Source organism: Perissodus microlepis, chromosome 11, assembly GCF_051167445.1.
Source record: "Perissodus microlepis isolate ML-2025 ecotype Zambia chromosome 11, ASM5116744v1, whole genome shotgun sequence".
Lineage (NCBI taxonomy): Eukaryota > Metazoa > Chordata > Actinopteri > Cichliformes > Cichlidae > Perissodus > Perissodus microlepis.
The window spans coordinates 1,688,677-1,715,717 of NC_140471.1; the positions used below are offsets into that span (position 1 = coordinate 1,688,677).

A 27,041-nucleotide genomic window follows, 5' to 3' on the forward strand; every position below is an offset into this window, starting at 1 on the left:
ATGTGGCAGATTAATAAAAGATGAGACTGAGATGATGACATGATTTTTCATCTGGTGATCTAAGGCATCCAAACTTCATTTGGGCACGCATCAGGAAAGAGGCAGGTGCTTTTCTTTAACTATCTGCTCACATACTTTGAGCCAAACAACTTTAATTTTTTAATTTCAATTTTATTTATACAGCGCCAAATCACAACGACAGTCCCCTCAAGGCACTTTATATTGTAAGGTAGACCCTACAATAATACATACAAAGCATTTCAAACCTTCAATTCAATCATTTCAGACATTTGGAACAGTATCGCTGCTTTTGGTACACATAGGGAAAAAGCGAACTTTCAAAAATAAAATTTCTTTCAGTCAAAGTAAATATACTTTAAAAAGATTTCTATAAAACTATAAAACTTCTTAGTTCAAATGACCCATTGCTCTCGCCCCAACCGGTCGCAGCAGATGGCCCCGCCCCTCTCTGAGCCTGGTTCTGCCAGAGGTTTCTTCCTGCTAAAAGGGAGTTTTTCCTTCCCACTGTTGCCAAAGTGCTTGCTCATAGGGGGTCATATGATTGTTGGGTTTTTCTCTGTATGTATTATTGTAGGGTCTGCCTTACAATATAAAGCACCTTGAGGCGACTGTTGTTGTGATTTGGCGCTGTATAAATAAAACTGAATTGAACTGAAATTAAATTGTTGTTGTCTTCACAATAGCGGTCCTTCTTGACAGCTCGTTAAAATCTGTCACATTAGAGAGCATATGTATCCTAACCTTGCCTTTGGTTATCTCAGAATAAACTTCCTCTCAGTATCTACATAACAAAATGCAAGATCCACAAATGCCTGTGTGTACATGTCAAGGTCAAAGATTTGACTCAGATCAAAGTGTAAATGCTCCGTCTCACTCTCATCCTGGAAAGGCTGTTAGTGCTGTCTGGGATCACTCTTATTCTTTTTCTCTACTTTACTTTTTATTTTTGTGAATTCCCTGCAAAGAAAACGTACTGCAAATGCAATATTTGCTTTAAGGGTGTTTATTCTAAATTATCAGTGCCTTTGTATATAGTACTAAGAGAGGAACTATGGTATTCTAAAATTTTTCTGTGTGGAAGTCAGGCGTAGCATAAAAGTCTGTTAGGTGGTACAGGATATGTATAAGGACAGCAGTATTGAGATGGAGTGTGGGGTAGGAGTGGCATATGGGTTCAAAGTTGAGGTGGGATTACAGTGAGGATCACCTCTGACCCCTTCCTTGTTTGCAGTAGTGATGGACAAGTTGACAGGTGAGTTGGGTTTGTTGAATTAAACCTATAATAGACTGACGAACCTGTCCAGGGTACACCTTGACTTTCAGCTTATAGCAGGGATAAGTGGGGATAAAATGATACATAGAGTTTAACATTGTATTTATTCTTTCCAGGATCTGTTTGCACTGGACGTGGAACCTTACCGGTACAGTGGTGTAAACATGACGGGTTTCAGGATACTCAACACCGAGAACAGCCAGGTGGCTTCTATCATCGAGAAGTGGTCCATGGAGCGACTGCAGGCTCCACCGAAACCTGACTCTGGATTACTGGACGGCTTCATGACTGTGAGTTTGGACAAAGTTCATGAATGTACGATGAAGCACTTTGCCAGAGTTTTGTTCACTGACATGCAGATGTGGACCCATGGTCAGTTATTTATTGATCTTTCTCAGAAACTGTTGTCATGGTGAGGAAGGAAATGAATGATGAAAGTAGGGGATTTCTTTGTTAATACAATTTGTAATTAAATGTGATGCCACAGCTGTAGACTTCTATCAGACTGAGACAGAGGTACATTAATTTTTGCTGTTGATTGCTTCTTCAGTTTTGTCAGCGCTCTAACCTTCAGTGTGATGATATGATGCTTCCTTCTATGCAAGCTTGAAGTTTTACTCACGATTCCCATGATTAAAAACTCTGTATAATATCTCCCAATTCTCCTGGTTGTATATCCATTTAAGTAGGAGAAATGCTTCAGTTGAGAGTCATGACATTTGAACATTTATGTAACTGCATCTCATGCACGTATTTCTTACTATGGTTGGCCAGTTGGACAGTGGAAATAACCTTGTGATTTTCCCAGTGGTTTTCAGGCATCAAGTCACTAATGGCATAAAACAGTGTTCTGGAAATGATAGACTTCTCCATCTTCTTCCGCTTTATCCGGGGCCGGGTCGCGGGGGCAGCAGCCTAAGCAGAGAAGCCCAGACCTCCCTCTCCCCAGCCACCTCCTCCAGCTTATCTGGGGGAACGCCAAGGCGTTCCCAGGCCAGCCGAGAGATATAATCGCTCCAGTGTGTCCTGGGTCTGCCCTGGGGCCTCCTCCTGGTGGGACATGCCCAGAACATCTCACCCAGGAGGCACCCAGGAGACATCCTTGTCAGATGCCTGAACCACCTCAGCTGGCTCCATTCGATGTGGAGGAGCAGCGGCTCTACTCTGAGCCCCTCCTGGATGGCTGAACTTCTCACCCTATCTCTAAGGGACAGGCCAGCCACCCTTCAGAGGAAGCTCATTTCCGCCGCTTATATCCGCGATCTCGTTCTTTCGGTCACTACCCACAGCTCGTGGCCATAGGTGAGGGTAGGGACGTAGATCGACCGGTAAATTGAGAGCTTCGCTTTTACACTTAGCTCTCTCTTCACCACGACGGACTGGTGCAGCATCCGCAAAGGGCAGCCTTGGCGGAGCCCATCACCCACCGGGAACGAGTCCGACTTATTGCCGGCAATGCGAACCAAGCTCTTGTAACGGTTGTATAGGAATCGAATGGCCCGTAGCAATGGGCCAGACACCCCATACTCCCGCAGCACCTCCCACAGGACACCCCGAGGGACATGGTCGAATGCCCTCTCCAAGTCCACAAAACACATGTAGACTGGTTGGGCAAACTCCCATGCGCCCTCAAGTATCCTTGAGAGGATAAAGAGCTGGTCCAGTGTTCCACGACCAGGACAAAAACCGCATTGTTCCTCCTGTATGAGGTTCGACTAGCGGACGAACTCTCCTTTCCAGCAACCTGGCATAGACTTTCCCAGGGATGCTGAGGAGTGTGATCCCCCTGTAGTTGGAACACACCCTCCGGTCCCACTTCTTAAAGATGGGGACCACCACCCCGGTCTGCCAGTCAAGGGGTACTGCCCCTGATCTCCACGCAACAATGTAGAGACGTGTCAACCAGGACAGCCCTACAACGTCCAGAGCCTTCAGGAACTCGGGGCGGACCTCATCCACACCAGGGGCTCTGCCACCAAGGAGTTGTTTAACTGCCTCAGTGACCTCACCCCCGGAAATTGGCGGGTCATGTCCCTCATCCCCAGACTCTGCTTCCTCCTCGGAAGACGTGTCAGTGGGATTAAGGAGGTCCTCGAAGTATTCCTTCCACCGCCTGAGAATTTTCTCAGTCGAAGTCAGCAGCGCTCCGCCAGCACTATACACAGTGCAGGTAGAGCACCGCTTTCCCCTCCTGAGACGCCTGACGGTTTGCCAGAATCTCTTCGAGGCAGTCCGAAAGTCTTTTTCCATGGCCTCTCCGAACTCCTCCCACACCCGAGTTTTTGCTTCAGCCACTGCCTGAGCTGCATTCCGCTTGGCCTGTCGGTACCTGTCGGCTGCCTCCGAAGTCCCACAGGCTAACCAAGACCGATAGGACTCCTTCTTCAGCCTGGTGGCTCCCTTTACCTGTGGTGTCCACCATTTGGTTTGGGGATTACCACCACGACAGGCACCAACCACCTTGCGACCGCAGCTCAATGCAGCAGCTTCGGCAATGGAGATGCTGAACATGGTCCATTCGGACTCAATGTCCCCAGTCTCCCTCGGAATGCTGTTGAAGCTCTGCCGGAGGTGTGTGTTGAAGATCTCGCGGATTGGGGCCTCTGCCAGGCGTTCCCAGCACACCCTCACTATGCGTTTAGGTGCACCGGGTCTGTCCAGCGTCCTCCCCTGCCACCTGATCCAACTCACCACCAGGTGGTGATCGGTTGACAGCTCAGCCCGACCTGCGGCCTAGAGCATCCTGGTGCCACGTGCACTTATGGACACTCTTATGTTCAAACAAGGTGTCCGTTATGGCCAAACTGTGATTTGCACAGAAGTCCAATAACAAAACACCGCTCGGGTTCAGATCAGGGAGGCCGTTCCTTCCAATCACGCCCCTCCAGGTCTCGCTGTTGTTACCTACATGAGCATTGAAGTCTCCCAGTAGGACAATAGAGTCTCCAGGTGGAGCACCTTCCAGCACCCCACCCAGGGACTCTAACAAGGCTGGGTACTCTGAACTGCCACTCGGCGCATAAGCGCAGATGACAGTCAGGACCCGTTCCCCGACCCTAAGGTGCAGGGAACAAACCCTCTCATCCACCGGGAAGAACCCCAATGTACCGGCAGCAAGCCGAGGGGATATTAGAATACCCACCCCACCCGTCGCCTCTCACCAGGGGCAACTCCAGACTGAGACAGAGTCCAGCCCCTCTCCAGGAGGCTGGTTCCAGAGCCCAAGCCATGCATAGAGGTGAGCCCGACTATATCTAGCCGGTACCTTTCATGCACTCAGGCTCCTTCCCCACCAGAGAGGTGACATTCCATGTCCCAATTGCCAGTCTTGGCAATTGGGACAAGCAATTGGGCCTGGCATACATTGTGTGGCAATTTACTGGCAATTGGGCCCGGCACACAATGCACCCGACCCCTATGGCGCCTCCTGCCGGTGGTGGGCCTGCGGGAGGATGGGCCCATGTCCCCTTTTCGGGCTGCCCCATGGACTAAGGCCCGGCCACCGGATGCTCGCCCTCGGGCACCCTCCCCAGCCCTGGCTCCAGGGCAGGGTAAACTGTTCCCTCGATGTTTTCCTCATAAGGGTCTTCTGAATTGCTCTTTGTCTGGTCCCTCACCCAGGACCAATTTGCCATGGGAGACCCAACCAGGGCCCCCAGACAACATAGCCCCTGGGATCCCTAGGACACACAAACCCCTCCACCACGATAAGGTAGCGATTCACGGAGAGGCAGACTTCTTAGCATGTATATTCGCTGGTTTCTCTTACCATAATGTCCGAGGCAGCTTGCTGGAGTCAGGCGGACGACCTTTGTGACCCGAGTTCCAAACGAGTTCCAGGTGTGATGAGAAGCATCTCTGTCGCTGTGATCTGAAACGTCTCTGATCAGAGCACACTGTGTGTAATAGCTGTTCCTCCATACTGTTTACTGGGAACTCGGCCAAAAAGTGTCAAACCAGCAGAGACAAGGAATGGGAAGGGAAATAAAGTAATGGAGCAGGACAGAGAAATGAGATGGTGGGAGGAATGAAAAAAGAAAAATAAAGATAGAAAGTGGGTGAAGGGAAGTTAGGAGTGAAAGTCCTTGTGTTATATTTCCACAATGACTGTTGAGGTGTTATATGTTAGGCCAAATGTAGCCATTTGGTCTGATGCCAGTTGGAACGCACTGGCAGCACTGGCAGCTGCACCAGCAGCAGCTGATGTTGGCTGCTGATTGAAAACATTAGATTGCCTCAGGAGAATAGCAGATTGTTTTTTTTTTCTAAGAGCAACATCTTGCTGAGTCATGTTTCTGGATTGATATTGGAAAGTGGGTGTTACTCAGTTTAAGCTGTTTTGTTAGATTTGTGGTTCAATCAATAGTTTCCCACTTGAGACCTAAAATGGACTGTGTGTGTAATAACTGGACATTTTCACTGAACACTTAAAGCTTAGGGTGTTTTTATTGCTACTAGCTTCCAGCAGAAGCAGCAAGTCCTACAGTTGTGCTGATATCTCGAATCCATGGATAAAAAAAAACCAGGCTAAATAATAAGGTCTTTTCACTTTGTAGTGCACCACAGAGATTAATCAGACAAATCAAGCTGTGCAGTTATTTTTGGATCAGTAACAGGCAAAGATTTATGTGTGTGAGGAGTGTGCTGTGACCCTGCTCATCAGTGAATTAATAGCTGATGTTAGCTGGGGATTGATTAATTAGACAAATGGCAATCAGTTAGCAGCTAAAGCATATCGACATGACGGGAGGTTCCACAGCTTCATCTGTGTGTCGTGTTTAAGGTTCCATGTTGCATATCAAAATGACAACTTGAAACAAAATACTGTAACACGTTTTCTTGATGTTCTAAACAAAGCATTACAATTAAATCCAGATGTTCATATGGAGTTCTGGACACAGTTCATGCTCTGCATTATGGAGTGGTAGAGAAAACTCTGATGTCGCTGTGTACAGTTTTCTGTTTGGATCTTTACTGACAGCTCAGAATATTTTATCAAAAGGAACTCATGGCATTATGACATCAACAGTTAAGTTCATAAATGTTTTCAACTGTACAACACCAGAGCGGATTTTTAATTACACAATCAAGATTTGAAGGAAAAGCAGAAGGTTTTGGTGGTGTTGTTGCTGCTGCTACTAACTTTCAGAATGATGCAGAGGACCAAATCTGAGTCTCCTGCATTGGTTTAGGATGTTTACTTAAGCAAAAAAGAGAATGTTACAGATCAAATAAATTGCTCTCATTTATCCACTTTATTCCACTCAATTTAGCACCGATCAAAAACTGTGTGATCCACAGACCTCCTCCTCCACTCCACAGTATTAATGTACTACCTACATGTATATCACCACACAAGTACCTAGAAAAAATAAGCATTTCCACTATTTTGTGAGGGACACATCAGCCTAATGTTACATGAACCTTATTTAAGAGTAAAAGCACTACATATTACTATGAACTTATCCATAAACATATCCATGCCTTTGTGAGCTCCAGATTAGATTATTGTAACTCACCCTACTCTGGACTCCACCTTGCTCACCTCCAACGATTACAGCTCGTTCAGAATGCTGCGGCTCGTCTCCTAACCGGAACTAGAAAGTTTGGCTCCATTACTCCAGTGCTCCCTGATTTATATCGACTGACTCCTAAACTTCGTATTGAAGTTCTGCTGCTTACGTTCAAATGCCTAAACAACCTTGTGCCTGACTATCTCACCGACCTCCTCAGTCTCTATACTCCCAGCTGTTCTTTACGATCATTTGGTCAGTTTCTTCTGGCCCAGCCCAGGCACCGTCTGAAGACTAGGGGTGGTCGTGCCTTTGCCTCTGTAGCATCAAACCTCTGGAATAGTCTTCCTGCTACCATTCGTGCCTCTGACTCCATTCAATCCTTTAACACTCTCAGGCTCAAATTAAACTTTTTGTTGCTAATGCACAACCAAGTCCTGCAGTGGTACTTCTGAGTAAAAAAAACTCATAAAATATGTATGTGGGGTAATCAGGTTGTTAGTTTTTAACTGTTGCAAATTGGCAACGCCTTCCTTGAGAGGGTTAAAGCACGCTTGAAAACGTACCTATTTAACCCGGCTTTTCCTACTTGCGAATTTTCACCGCTCACTAACTGCTGTATCGCTACTCATTTCTCAGTTCTCCCTATCTCTACTTATTAATGCCTTTGTTTACCTTGTTTTAATGACTTACTGTTCAGTGTAATCATTTCCTGTTTATTCCTTACTGTGAAGCACTTTGGTGTATCCTCGGTTTTAAACGTGCTATATAAATCAAATTGTATTGTATATTACCATTTGACTCCTTAATTTGACTTTTATAAGATTAACAGAGTTTAGCAGAGAGATACCCCTAAAACTAGCAAACAAAAAAAAAAAAAGATTCAGGCAGTGACAGCGCATCAGGAAGGAAATACAGGAAATTTCCACGAGTTCTAGACTCATTCATTCAGTTAATAAAAACAGTAATTTCATTTTCTACCATGTATATGTGTAATATATTTTTATAAAAGTGCCAATAATCCCTAAATACTTAATGCAAAGTCTTTGTTTAACACGTTGAATTGAATTAATGCTGAAAATGTGCACTTCAGTCACATCGTGTTTGATTTAAAATCCCTTTAAGAAAAGCCAAATCTGTGCCATTACAATATGTGGTGATCTTTGAAAGAGGCACAGCATTTCCATGAAGTTCAGTCAAATTAAATTTCATCTTCTTCTGGTCTTCAAAATGTGCCAGGAGGTTATACTGTCTCATTATACATTATTTAATACATTACACCCCATGAGACAAGAGGTTCAGACCAGAGCAATCGATGGTCATTTTATGTTTCTCCCATTTCCAAATAATCACGTCAGCTACGTCAGCTTCTCACCAACGTTCTTGGTATCGGTCTTGTTAGCTATTCTAGTATTCTGCAGGTCTACAGTCTTGTCCCTGACATCTTTTAACAGCTCTGTGGTCTTGCCCATGATGATTATGTGGACAGGTGTGGTTTATACACATAATGAAGTGTGCGACCACTCCAATCTGTGGGAGCCAGAATTCTGGTTGGGTCAGAGGAGATCAAATACTTATTCACTCAATAACATGCAAATAAATGTCTAATTTTATTTATAACTGTAAAATGAGGCCTGATTCCATTTCATTGTGATGAGTTTCACCTCTGTGCACAGCTGAGTATTGACTGAGTCATTATGACTATTAGTTCTTTCATAATTCTGAGGACATTTAAATGAGAAGCTCAAGCTGAACATTCTTGCATCCATGGAAGATGCATTTACAGGACGAAGACATAGCTGACAAGTACAGTCCAAGACTGCATAACTCTACCAAGACTGATAATTCCCTCCAGACCATAAATGTTTTCAGTCCATCGAACAAGAACAAGGTTTGTGGCATTTTCTTGAAAAGATCGACACAATGCCTCAGATCAGGAAGATGATTAAATAAACTCATAAAGATTGTATTATTTAGCAACTGTCAGTGTAGGACAAATCAGATAAATTAACTCTGCACCTCTTACCTTTATGTCACCTTCAATTAATCAAGTGGCAAAGAAACGCTGCCCTGAGTTGTGGCTTAACATGCACAACGTGAGTGACCTTACAAGCACCATCGCCTCATTACCATAGTGTCTCTCCGTGTTAATTGCCTTAGCTGCTGTCTGATTCACTGTGTGGCCTGCAATTTTCAAAGTGGTTCAAAAAATACTTGGGCATGTCTGTAATTACTGCATTTATTTCTTTATCACAAGTTAGGCTTGTCATCTGTGCAAACAGGATGACCTTTGAGCCATCAAGGTCATCTCTTTGTTTGTTGCTGCTGCTTTGTATTCAGAGTCACATCATTGCTGCTGAATCTCTTTTATTGTCATATTACCATAAATATGCTACAGATATGGGTACATTTAAATGAGGCTGTGATGGAAAGCTGTTTTCTTTTTGACAGATATTATTTAAAGTCAGATCCAGACATCAGACATGTTCATATAATCTGAGCTCCACTCGAACATGCGTGATGAACTCCAGGACAGAACTGTGTGGCAGTGAACCTCCTTACATTTACTGTACAGAATGTATTTTATTTAAACACAGAGGATCATAATGCTATAACACACACACACACACACACACACACACACAGAAAAGAAACCCAGGAAACCCACTAAGAAGCAGCCAACATGCAACATTTTGACTGCACAAATCTGAAGTATGAATTCTCAACATGTGAGATACACTTTTCTGCTGTATTTACAGATTTCCTATTTTTTATGGTTTTTACACATAAATGTTTCAGGTTATTAAACAAATTAAATATTAGACAAAGCTAAAGCAAGTGAACAGAAAATGTAGTTTTTAAATGAATGATTAATGGGTGTTTATGATTAATGGGTAAAAATCCAAAAAAAAAGTGACTGTCCTCTAAACCTAATAACTGGTTGGGCACCCTTAGCAGCAACAACTGCAATCAAGCCAGAGCCAGTAAGTTTTTTACAGAGCTATGGAGGAATTTTGGCCAGACATTCCCAGTTCACCCTCTCTGTAAGATTGGGTCTGCCAGTCTGTTCAGCATCTTCTCCTGCCTCTTGATCCAACTCACCATCAGGTGATGATAAGATGACAGCTCAGTAACTGTGTTTACCCGAGCGTAGTCTGATGATACAATAACAAAACTGATAATTGACCTGGACCTAAGTTGTCCTGGTGCCATGTGCACTTATGAAACCTTTGTAATGGACAAACTGTGGTTAGCAAAGAAGTCCAACAACAAAAAACTACTTGGTTTCAGATGGGGCTCAGAATCACACCCCTCCAGGTGACACTGTCATTTTCCACGTGAGCATTGAAGTCCCCCAGCAGAACAATAAAGTCCCTGGGTGGAGCATTCTCCAGGCTTACGGTGGAACAGGTTCCAACCCATCTCCAGAAAACTGGCTCCAGAGCCCGAGCTCGAAGGCTGACTATATGTAGTTGGCATTTCCCAATCTCACACACCAGTTCTGGCTCCTTCCCCACCAGCGAGGTAACAGTCCATGTAACACAAACCAAACTCTACCTCCTGAGTCCCAAAAGGTTGATTCTGATCATCTGGTTGTAGCGTTTTCAGTGGGAGAAGCGTTCTTCTTCTTCAGTCTCTACCTCCTGAACCACAGCTACCCTGTTAAGAGAAATGTTGGATTTCATCCTTTGAATGAGCCTAGTATGAGACTTGTCTTTTCGCATGCAAACAATGCATAAAACATGGAATGTTTTATCTTTATTGGTCAGCTCTTTGACGTAGGCTAACAATGGACACGGACCTTTCTTTGTCTGACCAGCCTATCTGGGACTTTAAGAGATTTTTTTTTTAAATTCCTGTACCAAGTTTGCTGTTTGGTTTTCAAAGACTCTGAGATCAAGTGTACTTCCTTCTCTCAGATCTTACTAAATGTAGATATTAATCCCACAGCAGTATCTGAAGTTTCACAGTTTTCACAATTTGATGAAAAACATGTTGTATTGTACTTATTTATAAAGAATTAGATTTCAGTGGGTGAATATATGTTTGTCTTCCTTTAGCTGAGCAAAAGAAAAGTAAAAAAAAAAAAGACTAGATTTGATGTACTGTTAAACTTTGCATGATGTTTAATGGTTTTAAGGTCAGAAGTCTCTGATGGGCTACTTAGCTCAAATGCGCCAGTTGCCAGTATGATCATGAAATTGTGTCTGTGCAGTTCATCAGCTATGTTTTCTTGTTTATTTATTACTCTTACTGCTGTTTATCTTCAATTTGAAGCAGTCATGTCATGTGACAATAGTGTTGAAACATAGCAATTATCTTTACCCTTCAAAATAAGAGATGGCTTTGGAATTATCTGTCAAGCTTTTAAAAAGTGAGGAAATAAACCCTTGGGAGTGTTAGTTTAGCTCTGCTTCTTGAGATAGTGTGTTAATTTGGCTTGAGACACAAAGAAAAGAAAATCCAGTTTCATATTTTAGTTCTTCTCTGGACAGAAGATAAGCTCTACATGATTCAAAGTTCAAAATATTTAATGTGTACTGGGCGTCAGTTCATCAAGTATCTGAAAGAAGACCTTTAGCACCGGTCAACACCCACCAGTTGGGATGTTGGTGGGTTACCGGGGGCTTCTTCCAGTTTGCACATTGGTGTGTTCTTACACAATACTGTTAAACCCAGTGACTGCCCCTTTGTGCAGGGCTGTGTGGGAATCGGTGAATGTGTAATATTAAGTGCTAAGTGGTAAATAAGAGTATAGGAGTGCTTTATGAATGCAGTCTATTTATTGTTATGCTTTAGCCACTACACTGTGAAATTAACATTAAGCTGAACAAATGAGTAACAAAAAATAAACATTCTTTTGCTATTAAAAACATTTAATAACAAGTTTAAATATCAAACTTTTGTATAAACTGTTATTGTTTCAGTTTCCGGAATATATCACCAAACAAGTTTTCAAACAATAGAATTACCACTAAGTGCAACATGGTTAACCTTTTGGGCTGCAGAATACCTGAGACACCGTCATTGTCAGACTGATGCAAAGTGATTGAGCTCAGAGCTCCAATATAAGGGAAACTAAATTAGCAATAACATGTTATTATATGGAACAGGAAAATAACACTGTTGACTCAGCTCATCTATTTGTTTTTGAAGTATTGTTTGAGTGACTTCTCTGTCATGTTGTCATTTCAAGAAAAAGATTATTATTATATACTAATTATATATAAGAATTATGACCTGAATGCACTGTTGTGCCAAACACATTTTGCTTTTCCAAGATCAACTCTATAAATTCTCTGAAGGCTCCTGTTCTACTTGTGTTATATAAACACAAATAGGATATAAAAGGATATTGTACAAATAGAAATATATGATGTATCAATGACTGCTGCACCAGAAAAAACAAACTGGAACATTAAAATATGCACAGATACATAAATCAACAATCTTCTTGTGGTGTGAGCGAGAGAGAGTGTGAGTGTGTCTTTGACACGAAATGTACTCGATAATGAGGGTGAGAGGCCGCAGCAATGCCCCCCAGCAGCCGGAGTCAGACAGAGGTACATCAAGGAGATCCACACTATCCACAGCTCCCCAAGAGTACTGAAGACCTGAGGCCACACATCTCAGCGACATCCGATAAGCCACCCCGTATCACCAAGGGAGTGGGTCAACGAGCACGACAGAACAGTATTAGGGGCAGCAGTGTCCACCTGGGAGCAATAGGGAGGCACTTGGCCCTCCACTCCATGGCCAGGTACCACATATTTTTCTTTGTTTTTCCAACAGATGTGCTTTTCTATCAGTGTACATTTCTGTGCAAAATTTGAGATTTTTATTATTTAGAAAAAATTTAAAATACATACTGCAATTTATTGAAAACTTATTGAACAATATGTGTTACAAAAATAGGTTTTAGCTTGAAAGTCAATCTTTGATATAAACACTTTCATTCTTTAACACAACTTAAACTCTCTTAGACAAACTGTCTTGTAATCGCTTAGTAAGTAATCTTCAAGAATGGTGCTCCAGACTTCTTTAAGCACATTCCAGAGCTCGTTTTTAATATCAGCCCCCCTTTTTTCCCATTCTCTGTTAAGATGATTAAATTGTTTTGAGGTTTAGGTTCTGTGGTGGTTAGTCCATGACTGACAGTGTTTATTTGTGTGCTTTTCTATCGAGGCATGATTTCACTGCACTGGCAATGTGTTTGGGATCACTGCCATGTCAGAGAATGCCAATCACATGCTTTCCAAAAGATATTACATCATGGATCAAAATCTGAAGTTCTTTTCTGTGTTCATAATTCCATCAGTTTTAACAAGAACCCCAACATTACTGACCAAAGCCAACCCAAACCATGACACAACCATGTTTTACAGATGGCTGTATATACTGTATATATATGTATATCTATCTATCTATCTATATATCTATATATATATATATATATATATTAGGGGTGCAACGATACTCGTATCGATATTGAACCGTTCAGCATGACCCTGAAGGTAAGCGCGTCATGGACAAAAGTAAAACAGTATGTCGGATGTGCCACGCAATGCTCAATTACATGGGTGGGAACTACTGCGTTAGCGCAGTTAGCTCGTTAACGTGTTGACGCCGTCCAGCCCCACGCACGGGGCGATCCGCGGTAGCTCGTTAACGGAGATTTGCCCTGTTGTGGCGTTAACCAGAAGCGGAGCCAGACATTTGAAACACCCGGGGCTTAGCCCTAAAGGGTAGTATGCATGTGGGATTTTTTTTTTCTTTTTTTTGGGGGCCCCCCCCCAAAAAAAAGGGGGGTGGTAGAAATGACTGAAAGATTAATAGGCTCTGTTTTGAGTTTTGTTCAAAAAAGAATGACTTCATATTGGGAAAAATATATATCATATGCAGGACACCTTAAACTAGTTTTTTAATTAAGCAGCAAGGCAGAACAAAATCAGGGCTGTATCAAGACACGAGGACTAAACCCCAATTCAACCAGACCCAGAACTGATCTGGAATTAAAACAGGACTACAACAGTTCAGAATCAGGAGTACTGAGGACTTAACCAAGACAGAACCAGAATCAAAACTAGATGATAGTAGCACTAAAAATCATCATAGACCTGCACTACACTTATTTTTTAATTCTACCAAAGTACAGATTCAGAAAAGTTTATATAATTATTTAGCCTTGTTGTGCAAACAAGCCTGCAAAACTTAATAAATATATAACTTGAAAAATAACAAACCTAAAAAGAAACACTAGGTACGAGATACACGAGTACCTATGATACGGTGATACTTTTGGTAAACAACCATTTGACTAACATGTGTGTCTCACCTGCTCTTGTTCATCTCTGTTCCTCTTTGTGCTGACAATCATCAAATATACAGTTGAAACCAGATATTTACAAACTCTTCAGATATAAACACTTTTTTAATTGTAACATCAAATCAGACTAAATGTTTATTTTTTAGTTTGATAAATATAAAAAACATGTTTGTTAACTTTAAGAGTAAAGAGAGAAACTGTCTGTATTTCTTAATTGTAAATGGCACCAAATTGTATTCAAACTGAGCCACACTTATGGAGCTCCACAGTTCTTTTCCTGGTGTTTTGGTTGACATCTCTTGATTTTCCCATGTCACAGAAACAGGCTCTGTGTTTTGCCATATATGCATCCACAGCTGTGCCACCAATTTACTCACATGGACTCTACTAACCAATCAGAAGCTTCTTCAGCTCAGAATGGAGTCGTCTGCAGTTTTCTTATTAATGCACAATAAACTTAGTGTATATGTGCTCCTACATTTGATGAAAGTGACAAAAAATAGACAGATCTCTCTCTTTATTCTGACATTTAACTAATTCAAAAGATATTTCAATATTTATTTATCCAAAACAAAACAAGTTTACTCTAAATTGATGTTGTACAGTAAAAAAATGTTCTTGTGTTTTCCATAAAGTGTATGTAAATATCTGGTTTAAACTGTGAATATACTGCTGTGTATTGAAGTTCCTCTTGTTTTGCATAGAAATATACTGAACAACATACAAAGCATAATATATAAAATAACATCTACCAGAGTTTTTTCTTTGATAGAAGCCCCTTATGTCCATTCTTGTATATCAGTACATTACTGATTTATTTAGCCGTGGAGGGAAACAACTGAAAATATGAAATAAACACACATGTAAGCTAAGACTCTCTAAAGAAACAGCATTGTTGTTGTTCGGCTTTTCATTTCGCCATTTGTTGATTCACTGGAAGAGCAAGTAACGTAATATGGGTCAAGTGATCAGTTTGATATCAATCTTTCGTGATACACCGTCATAGTTACATTATTTGTACAGTACGAATGATTTGCTTTGGTACCTGGTCGAACTTCAGTTCTCCTCTGTCTGCCTAGCTCCGTTTCTCCAACAGCGCACTCGTAGGCAGCAGCTGCCCCGCCCCGCTTAGTGCCTGAGCTCGGATCATACCAATATCAGGGGGGATTCACGCACAGTCGTAAATTCCCACAGTGTGCACTATGTGCTTCGAATATTGTGTGTAGTTTTTTGTTTTATACAGTTGTCAGCCAGGCATCTAACTATGAAAAAATTACACTCCAAAAGACCCCGGGCTTCTGAAAAAACAACCGGGCTCAAGCCCAGTAAGCCACCCCCCCGCTCCGCCACTGGCGTTAACGTCATTTCAGATTAACGCTGACAGCACTAGTGGGAACACAACGAATATGACTGCACATTTACGCCGACATCATCCTAGTGCAAAGACAAGTGGAAGCAGACAAAAACAACAAGCATGCATGCTACAAACTTTACCCGAGTCATTTAGACAGCCGTTAGCACAGGATTCTCCTTATGGGGACCTGATATGTTTAATATGCTGCTGAGAACATAGCCCAGAAGAAGCGTATAGTATATCTTTTATTTTGGAAAGAGCCATTTCTCTGTAATAAACTCTCTTTTCCAAAGATGAGGGATTTCTCGATCAGATAGATTTATTTTTTTATTACTTTGTTGTTTCAGCAACATTAAATTTAAAAACTGTACTTTTGAGTTAAAATATATATTTATAATTTTAAAAAATGACAAATTAAAAAAGCATGAACATTTTTTTGTATCAAAAATATATCGAACCGTGACACCAAAGTATCGAACCGAACCGTGAATTTTGTGTATCGTTGCACCCCTACTATGAATATGTATATATATATATATATATATATATATATATATATATATATATATATATATATATGTGTGTGTGTGTGTATGTATACATATACTGTCTGTATTTGTCTCCTGACAGCTATTTGACTATTTCAGATGAGTTATTCAACTCAATTGTTTTACACAGCACCAAATCACAACGACAGTCGCCTCAAGGCGCTTCATTTTGTACAGTATCCTACAATAATACATACAGAGAAAAACCCAACAACCATATGACCCCCTATGAGCAAGAACTTTGGCGACAGTGGGAAGGAAAAACCTCCGACAGAACCAGGCTCAGGGAGGGGCGGGGCCATCTGCTGCGACCGGTTGGGGTGAGAGAAGGAAGACAGGATAAAGACATGCTGTGGAAGAGCAACAGAGATTAATAACAAGTATGATTCAGTGCAGACAGGTCTATTAACACATAGTGAGTGAGAAAGGTGACTGGAAAGGAAAAACTCAATGCATCTTGGGAATCCCCCGGCAGCCTACGTCTATTGCAGCATAACTAAGGGAGGATTCAGGGTCACCTGGTCCAGCCCTAACTATATGCTTTAGCAAAAAGGAAAGTTTGAAGCCTAATCTTGAAAGTAGAGATAGTTTCTGTCTCCTGAATCCAAACTGGAAGCTGGTTCCACAGAAGAGGGGCCTGAAAACTGAAGGCTCTGCCTCCCATTCTACTTTTAAATACTCCAGGAACAACAAGTAAGCCTGCAGCATTTATAAGCATATTGCTCACACAATAAGCAACAAACTATTTCTCGAGGCTAAATGATGATCCTCTAAATTTGTGACACGCCATTTCCTCTCCAGCTTACGAGTCATCTGCTTTAGGCTACGTGTTTTGAGAATTATACCACGGAGTCAGATACTTCTGATTTGAGACCTTAGTTTTCACAGGAGCTACAGTATCCAGAGTCGTACGTAGTGAGGAGGTGAAATTATTAACAAGATAATCAACCTCTGTTGGAGTAGCGTTCAGATAGCTGCTCTGCTCTGTGTTGGTACAGGGCATTGAAGATGATAACAGTGGGTGGATTATATTCTTAAACTTAGTTACAGCGCTTTCAGAAAGACATCTACTGTGATAAAGTCTACTCTCCACTGCTGTGTAATCAATTATTGTAAATGTAAATGTTATCAGGAAATGATCAGACAGGAGAGGGTTTTCAGGAAACACTGTTAAAGAACCATCTTTCTGAGTCAGATAAAAAGTCTGAGAAATCAGACAGAAACTCTGTGTAAAGCCCAGGTGGACGATAGATGATAACAAATAGAACTGTTTTTTGAGTTTCACAGCTGAGGTGGACGAGGCTAAGCATCAGGCTTTCAAATGAATTAAAAGTCTGTCTGGGTCTTTGGTTGATTAATTAGCTGGTGTGAAAAATTGCTGCCACACCGCCCCCTCGGCCTGTGCTTTGTGCAAAATCGGCCTGTGCAAAATCCATTTGTTGATCAATTATTAAGTTATGTACTAACAGAGAGTTGAAGGAGAGAGACCTAATGTTTAATAATCCACATTTCACTGTTTTACTCTTTGGTTCAGATGTGGATACTGTATTGTTCTTTCTTTGATTTTTTATGTTTAGGTGGTTTTTTGTTGGGTTTTTGTTTTTTGTCTGTTTGGGAGCTGACACAGTCTCTACGGGGATGGGTTTGGGACAATAACAGGCTGTAACTCTTTTAATTGAATTTTTTGTTTCATAAATTTGGCCAGATTCCTAGAAATGAGAGCTGCTCCATCCAAAGTGGGATGGGTGCCGTCTCTCCTAACAAGACCAGGTTTCCTCCAGGTTTGCCAATTATCTATGAAGCCCCCATCGTTTTTTGGACACCACTCAGACAGCCAGCAATTTAAGGAGAACATGCGGCTAAACATGTCACTCCTGGTCTGATTGGCGAGGCCACCAGTGATCCAACTGACATAACTGGGTGTCATTACTGTTGACATGAATTATATTTTTACTGAATGTATATTTACCCTTAGCCAGTGTAACAGTGTTTATGTTGTATGAAATTCCACTTGCCATGTTGACCACAATGTATTTGTGCATTGTGATGGTTATTGGCTCAATGGCGCCCTCTCTCACAGGCAGTGGATAAATGCCAGTGGTAGCATTAAAGCATTGCCAGATTACGAGGGACAAGCTTGATCTACTGAGATCTGCTTATAGATCCGCATTGTGCATGATCATCATGTATTGGTATTTGTGCTATTTCTATATGGGAAAATGAGAATATGGGTGGCCACCAGGCCATCAGGCCAGCCCCCGGGCTTCCGCTGGAGGCGCGGGCGACCGCCAGAGTGGACACTTCCCCGTCGCTGGGCTGGGGCATGGGGCGCCGATGGTCCGGGCCGATTCCCTCGCCTGCTCGCGGGGTGGGGTGAAGCGGGCGATGGGGGTATGTGGCAGGGCGTGTTCTGTGATGCCGCTGCAGGTTTGGTGGTGGTGATGTGTACGGCTGCCAGCGGGAGAGCTGCAGCCGTTGAATGTACTGTTACAGCAACCGTGTGATTATTGTAAGAATAAATGATGCGGCGAAGCATGAAAATGCCATCGGGTCTGCCGTGGTGGCGATCTTTTTTTTTTTTTTTTTGTTAATCTTAAGTGCACGCAAACCAGTAAACAAATTAAAACAAATACTGTTGATAAACTATAATAGAAAAAATTACAATTAAAATTCTCAACAACAAAAACAATTGGTAAAAATATAATTAATATGTACACAACTTAATAACCCCCAAAGTGTCTAAGTCACGTGACATGTCAGCACAACACCGAAACATAAGAGGGGGGGGGGGGGGGGGCTAAGTGTGCCTGTTCTCTGCTGACACAGGAGCGGCGAGTCCAGCCTGGCTGTTTCGTTTTTGCCGAAAGCACAGCATAGCAAACAAGCAGAACTCAAAGTAAAGAATCGATCTAACCAGGCTAGTATCGATCCGATACCGATCCCGACTTGAGATCGATACTATCGATATTTGGATCGATCTGCCCACCACTACTAGTCACACCAGCACCAGGACACCTCAGTGTCACCTGCTCTGGCCCCTGGAAGACAATTGACTATGTTTGCTGGTGTCTCTAGCTTCACCTGTCTCAGAACAGAATCCCCAACAACCAGGGTTTGATCCCTGGCAGGTGAGGTCACTGAGTGGGGAAAAATGGTTAGACACATGAACCTGGGGCTTTTATTTAAGACTGTGCTTCCTCTTCACCGTCACCCAGCCATCCTGTCTGAAACCTTAAACCTACCCTACCTTAAGCTGCACCGGCTACAGGGGCCTGGCTAGCTGCGAGTTTTTTGAAGGGCAGCCAAGTCTCCAATTTATAGATTCTGGCCTCCAGAACTGGAAATAGGCTACTTTTATTACAAATATCATTATTGCTAAAGGAGGCAGACGAGTAACTAAACCAAGCCATATGAATCAAAGTTGTAGCTCATCTGTTCGATTGGACCACATGGGCCAGCCTTTGCTCCCCATGTGCATCAGCGGGCCTTGGCCACCCCTGAGCCTGTCAGTGGTTCACCACTGTTTTTACCTTGGACCACTTTTGACAGATATTAACCACTGCAGCCACGTGACAAACATTGCAGTTTAGGAGATGTTTTGACTACCCACATAGCAAAATTGGTTTGGCCCGGACCTGGCCCACACAAAGTGCTTACTCATGGCCAACATACCACAAAGAATGACGGCCCTTTGGTGGCCCAGATCTTTTTTGCCAGTGGTGGCAAAGGCCAGTTGCAGACACACTGCTGGCCCTGTGATGGCCCAGAACAGTTTCAGCTCTGGCCCCAGATGTCAGCCTAATGTGTACCTTAATCAGGCCATGTAATAACAACATGTGCCGGAGCATAATAGTGCAAAAGCAACATGATGAAACTCTGATCAGACACTGAATGGACTGATTCTTGTGCTCTATACAACATTCACCCACTTTCTCTAAACTGAGTATTTCCTAACCACATTCATACACATTCACACTATCGACATGCAGGGATCAAACCACTAACCTTCTGATCAGTAGGTGACCTGCTCTACCTCCGGAGCTACAGCCACCCAGTGATAAACCTGAGTAAACCCTCACTAGGTTTTGGATAAAGTGTACACTCACAAACCTGTCAAATCTGCATTTGAAACGTTGGCTACCATAGCAGTATAGTATTGCAACATGGCATTTGGGTCTTCTAACTAAAATAGGAAAATAGGAACATAAATAGTGCCTCATTGCCAGACCTGGCCCACAACTGGTTGACATACACTCTGCCATGACACCAGTCAGTCAAAAGTGCCAGCTTGATGCCAGATCCAGGCCAGACCTGTTTTCTATGAGCCTGGGCCACATAACCTAAAAGACAAATGAGCCAGATAATGGCATGCCATCACATAGATGGTGCCATCTATGCCGCGCCTGGTCCATATCTGGATGACATACGTCTTGTCATGCCAGAAGTCAGCCAGCAGTGCCGGCTTGATACCAGACTTGCTTGCTATGTGGGTAGGTGCTCTGAGCATGCTCTGACAAGGCTCACAATTCGGAGCCTTGACAGTGTCACTCAAACCCTTACAGTTGCCCATTTCTCCTGTATGGAACACATTAACATTAACTAAGCAATATGCTGGACATCTGCTGCTAATATCTTGGTGCCAGATACCACCTTCAGCGGCCTAGAGGAGTTCATGCTTTGATGGGTCAGAGATGGTTTTGCAGAAAAAGGGGACCCAATGCAATATTAGGCAGGTGGTAATTATGGCTGATTGGCGTATAATATGCATATTATGACTGGTTGTGTTTTAACTTTAGTTTATAGAATTGGCATACAATATTAGTGTATCCCTTACCCCATGAGCCATCATCAGATATGTTGCCAATTTTGCAATCTTGCTTTTCATGTGAAGTTGTAGTCTAATGCATGGAGCAGAGGTTTGAGACTTACAGTGTTGGAAAAATTGGCTTACTGAAGGAAACAAGTAATAGATTTGAGAAACACTACAAACTAATTCTATATTCATATAATGGCAAATTGTTTTCAAGCCAGATAAATGAGCTCACCTTTGTCCTGTTTGTCCACAACTCTCCTGAGCCATGGATTCTTAGAAATGACTGCTGTGACATGTTTGTAGTGGCTTACTGTTCTCAGCATAGCAAAGGATGGTCTCAGTACAAAAAGTATAGTGGTTCATTAAAGCCTACGGCTAGTCTGAAACTCCTCTCATTGCACAGTGCGCACCCTGCTAACGTCATGTTGTCTTTCCCCACAAAGAGAGTTTGCAGTAGTACAAAGAATTGCTGCAAGGGTCCTTATAGCAGAATCCATTGTATTCCATTGCCTGCTCATTATCTACTTGCTGGGAAAAACTCATCAGATTCACTTGAGTGTTAAGTCTATTAGTCCTCCTGACAATGTGTCTTAGTTACGGGACAGTGCATTCTGCTTCTAAAGCAATATGGCAGAGTTTTGCTCATAGTCATGTCTACAGTCCATTCAGGGCCCAGCCATTAGTATGCCTGACAACGTTGGGGTCTTTTTAATTAGCAAAACTCTTCTTAAAGGCTAAAAACTCATTTGTGTTGCTGTGAGTGAGCTCAAACCAAATAATGGTTATTTTTTCTTTGTTTCTTTAAGCTTTCAGCAGCATTCTCACACCAGAAGGATACAGGGTTGGAAAGTAATATACATACAGTTTGTTCTCATTCACGAAGCATTAAATACTACTCTTTTGTTGATGCATCTGACATCTCACTGTGATACACAATGATATCCTTTGACATTCATGTCCTCCGCACCAGGTAAAAATTCTTACTTGAGTAAATACTGAGGGCCAAGTTTCACCACTGCATACTGGGTTTTGGTGTTGCAACACAAAAATGAGTGAGTGAGTATTGGGGCGGCAGTACAGGTCAGCTGATCACAACCTGAACAAAAAGGGAAAAAATCCCTGGAGCTCACTAGACAAGTTATGAGACTTATTTCAAAGTGATTTTTCCCCATCCTGCACGGCTACACCTGAGAGGGTTCCTCCACCGACCAAAAACCTCTTTAAACCCTCGATCCAAACATTAACAGACCCAGTGGTGCTTTTGCTTGAATCTACATTGGACTTTGCAGTCCTGTGATGTTTGGCAGCTGACCACTTTGTGTTAGCATAGTCTGCTTCTCATGAAGCCTGTGCAGCAGCAATACCAGTAGCCTTTAATGTAAGGAGGCGTAAGAGCATCACAGGAAAGCCAGCTAGCTAACACGACTTTGCTTATCTTGCAGCTCTTTGTCAAACATTTATGCAGCTAATGAGCTAGTTAAGAGTGAACTTTAAACCAGCCAGCTGCAAGTGATAACAAGAAAAGGCAAAGGAAAACTCTTATTTGCTTTTTAGCAGTGTTGGGAAGGTTACTTTTAAAATGTATGCCACTACAGATTACAGATTAATTAACCTTCACATTCGCAATTTGTAATTTAGTAAGGCACGCCATATAATGTAACCTTTAATAGTAACCTGATTAGTTGGTTTGCAATGTCTAAGAAGAATTCAGAATGAATAATCACAAATTACAATATAATAAACAGACTTTATTGTGAACCTTTTAGTTATCACATCTTAATGACTCAGTTGTGTTGAGCAGAATTTTCTAAAGTAAGTTGAAAAGATGTTTTCGGCAGGATGACCCCCCCCCCCCTTGTTGTCTTTATGCCGCAGTAACACAAGTCTTATTTACTGATAACAAGTTTCACTATAATAACATCTCATCAAAAACTGGACATTATAAAAACTCTTTATATTATTAGAAAATAATATTAAAATACATTACTACTATCACTATAGTTACTTTAAATGAAATGAAATTTAGCGCTTGAGAACCCCTCCAAAAAGCTCTAAAATCATTTGTGATACAAATTATAAAAACAAAACTACTGAAACACTTCAGAGGCATTACTGAGATTTATGAGCACATGCTAGAAGACTGAACATGTCCACAGACGATAATGTGATAAAAACACACAGATTATTGAGTCACTAGTTACGCTGTTACATCAGCAGCAACTAAAATTTCTGTAACTGTCTTTTCAACATACTGTGGCCCCTGTGGCCAGAACTTCACAGCCTTCATTTTCATTAGTCTTGTCCCAGTTCCTGATGTCACTGATGAGAAGAGTGCTGGGCTATAAATCATTCTGCAGTGGCGAGGATGCCCTTCAACAAGTAAGGTAGAGGTCTGAAGTAATTACAGGATTTCCGAACATCAGTGGAACACACATATTGTTAATCCCTCCATCCGAAACTGAGCAACAGGAAAAAACACAATTAATGTGCAAGTCTGTTCATGATGCCCTTGTTTTCTGGAATAGCTGACTTTTTCAAAAACGGAAAGTATGGGGATGGTTGGCTTTCAGGTACGTCCGGAGTGTCTTCCTTTTGTTCCAAACAATCAGGATTTAATTGTGATGTTTATCTTGGTCTACCTTACTCTTACCATGGTTGACCCTTACATCCATGGATCATAGCACCAGTTCAAAACTTGACCACATCACTAGGGCTGGGTATTGATTTAGATTCCAATAACCGATTTGATTCAATTTTGACTCAGACAGTCAGAATTCGGCAGCAGGGTGGCACCTCACAGCAAGAAGGTCCTGAGTTCAATTCCACCATCAGGCCGGGGTCTTTCTGTGTGGAGTTTGCGTGGGTTCTCCGGCTTCCTCCCATAGTCCAAAGACATGCACTTTGTGGGGATAGGTTAATTGAAAAATCTAAACTGTAGGACTGAATGTGAGTGCGAATGGTTGTCTGTCCCGGTGTGACCTGTCCAGGGTGTACCCCGGCTCTCGCCCTATGACAGCTGGGATAGGCTCCCGCCACCCTGAAAAGGATAAGTGGATGTGAATGGATGGATGGACAGTCAGAAGTCATCATCATTTATCAGTACGTATCCATATTTTTATATACATAAAAAGAAAGCTGAGACTTCATCAGAGGTGTGAGCACCACAGCAGAGGCCTTTGTGTCAAAGTAACTGAGGATAAAACAGAAGAACATGAAGGAGAATTTCCTGGCCTGGCTTTTTATAGCAGATATCCTTAAAAATATTCTGCAGTAGAACCAAAAGAAGAAAACATGAATCAACATCTGAACAATACCTGCTGCTGAAGTGAAGCAGAGCAAAGTTACAGAGGTTTAAAAGTTTACATTTCTTTGGTATTGAACAGCAGAAATGAGGGTTTCTTGTTGGAAGTCATTTTTGGAAAAAAAAAACAGCAGCTGACTGTACTGTAAACAATGTTAGACTGGTGCGTAATAAGCAGTGAATAATGCAGAAAACAGCTGTTTGACGGCAAACTAATCTCTGAGTACACTGAGAGAGAAAGAGTGCAGGAAGTAAAGCAGCCAAAGTCAGAGGGAGTTAATGAGCATGTTTATCAAACATGAAGCGTAGTTTTGATCTTCTTTTGCTGCTAGTTCAGTGAGTTTTGGTCAGAGAGTGACGAAACCTGCAGCATCAGAATCTGTGGGATGTCTGCTTTCAGCACCAAAGGCATCATTTGTGCTGGTACCATTAACACCACCTGTCGCAGACTATAAACTTTTGTCACGCTTTCCTGATTCATTTATCTCTTGAAGAGATGTACGTTTTCTTAATTTTGTAGAATGCTACACAATGCAATGTCAAAGTACTGTCACACTTACTGTCCTACATGGGAACCTATTAATTTATGAAGACTGTTTACATTTTAATCAGTCTGTCAGACTGCTGTGGTAGGGCTACATTCAGTGTAGCAATAATGGCCCTGTGCTGGCTGCTTTCCAGTTTACTGAAAGTACTGATGTTGTCAAAGGTTTAAATCAATTCAGCTGCAGATATAATATTTCTAGTAACTCTATTAAAACATGGTAAAACTAACATGCTTAAAAGTCAAAATAACATCTTGACAAACTTTATTTTGGAAATGTAATAAACTTAACAGAATCAGTACAAATTTAAACAAATATGGGCAAAATAAGCATGAATGCTGTATAGCATATTGCAAACATGGCCTGTTTTTGATACATTTTGGTGTCTTCCTGACCTCCACCAGACTTCTTTGCTGTGCTCCCAATCCTTGTCATCCAGGGTGAATTGAGTTTCTCGTTATATTTCCAAGGATGCAGATAAAAACAGTATTTTATTTTCTAGATTGTTGATCCTGTAGTAAAGCATCCACTGATTTTGTGAAACCAGACACGTTTGTTGTCAGCTCTTGTGTCTGGGTCACAAGTGCTTTTGCAAGCCCTGTATACTTGCTGATATGAGCCAGAGGTCACTCACCAAGTTTGGCAAGCTTGGTGAGTGAGCTAATGCTAATGCTAATAAGCTTTGAGTAAGCCCATGTCAATGTCAGTGGAGGTGTGGGTTTGTTGAATTGTAAAATTCGTACTGGAGATATGTGACTCTGCTGGCTCCAGGTAAAACGTCATCTCTGGTGTTCATAATGGGTGAAGGTTCCCCAAGGCCCAAGTTCAAAGGAGCATAGTTTGATCTTGGAGCATGCATTGAAACTATATTTAAGTACATTATTTATCTTATGTGTAACTCTCACCTACTACATCCAGAGAATCAATTACCTCGATCTGTTCAGCTGTTAACAAAAGTTTAATGCTGTCCTCAATGAGTCAAGGATAATTCAGTCACAGGACCTGCACCAACGTCCTTAGCTGACTGACACCTTGTTGTATGGAATTTTTGATTTTTTGAAGCACATCGTTAAACATGTTGCATTGCTCAACTAAGACCAGTTTGCATGCAGAAATTTCACTGCGTCTCCTTATTTGTCACTATTGTGGTCCACGAGACAGAAAGAATGCTTTTCTAATTACAATTATCAAGCTGTGCTGATTATTTTATTAGTAATATTAGTAAGTTACCTGTGGTTGAATCATCAGTTGCGCAGCGCTTGGCAGATTTGACATCTTAAATGAACTGACTACGCCTGTTGGTCATTCCATCTCAAATAAACCATCATAATGACCATCTACGACTGGCATAAAAATTTTATGGTCTGAAACTTCCACATATATAATGATTGCTGCAAAATTTGAGTGTCATATAGAAAATACTTCTTAAGATATTTTATTTAAAAATGATCAGCTGACCCACTTTCACACATTTTTTCACACAGAAATCTGAAATCTGAGATGATGTCTGAACATGGATACCTGAAAAACAACAGATAAAGTTGACATTTTCACTGGTCTTTCTTACCATCATAATTAATCAGTATTTTGACAGATATGTCAAAAAATGTCTGAGTACTGGCGAGTTAAACTACAAAACAGTCCAGCCCTTCTACAAAATCCCATATTTGTGCACACATTAATAAAAAACTTGTCATTAGCAATTTTTAGCAGTTTCTGAATTATATATAGTGGATTTTTAGGATATTGCAAAATAAAGCATGTAGCTATAACAACAATGCTGTTTTCTTCCAACTTTTATGCAGATATGACTAGTCATACCTAGGGATGGGAGTCGAGAAACCGGTTCAGTAGTCCAATTCTCGGAAATTGTTAGTCTGCCGGCTTATTGGTCCCGCTTATCGGTTCTTGCACTCTCAGCTGATTTCAGTTGGTGTGTCAGAGGAGGAAAATATCCATATCCCGACATTACTTTCATGTTTATTGCACAAAAGGATGAAAGCGCCATGGTACAGGGGAGACTGCTCCAGCACAGAAACAACTGCATCATACTATCAGCCCAACTTCGGCTCATTACGAGCATCTGCACAGACAGCATGCTTACGCTAAGCTAACCAAGAATCCAGAGTGATGTTTTCCCACCTGCTGTGTTTTGTTTTCTGCCTTGGTGTAGTTCACCTGTGCAGGTATGAACAAAGTGATCACACTCAACAAACCTAAAACAAACATGCTGAGACCCTTTGGAGGAGGGTCTCAGCACCACAAACAACCTGTTTGTCCAGGTTGTTTGTGGTGTGACTATTATTGGATCTCGATTCAACCTAACTGCTAGCTGTATGTTGGAAT

General features: G+C 41.8%; 1 protein-coding gene across 3 annotated transcripts in view; it reads left to right on the forward strand.

Moving 5' to 3' along the window:
- grik2 (glutamate receptor, ionotropic, kainate 2) overlaps window positions 1-27,041 on the forward strand; it is a 346,843-nt gene that overhangs the window by 123,238 nt on the left and 196,564 nt on the right. For all 3 annotated transcript variants that reach the window (XM_084942889.1, XM_084942892.1, XM_084942890.1), the window contains exon 7: window positions 1,411-1,584. In XM_084942889.1, the coding sequence (XP_084799015.1) occupies window positions 1,411-1,584 (174 nt within the window). The remainder of the gene's footprint in view (window positions 1-1,410; window positions 1,585-27,041) is intronic.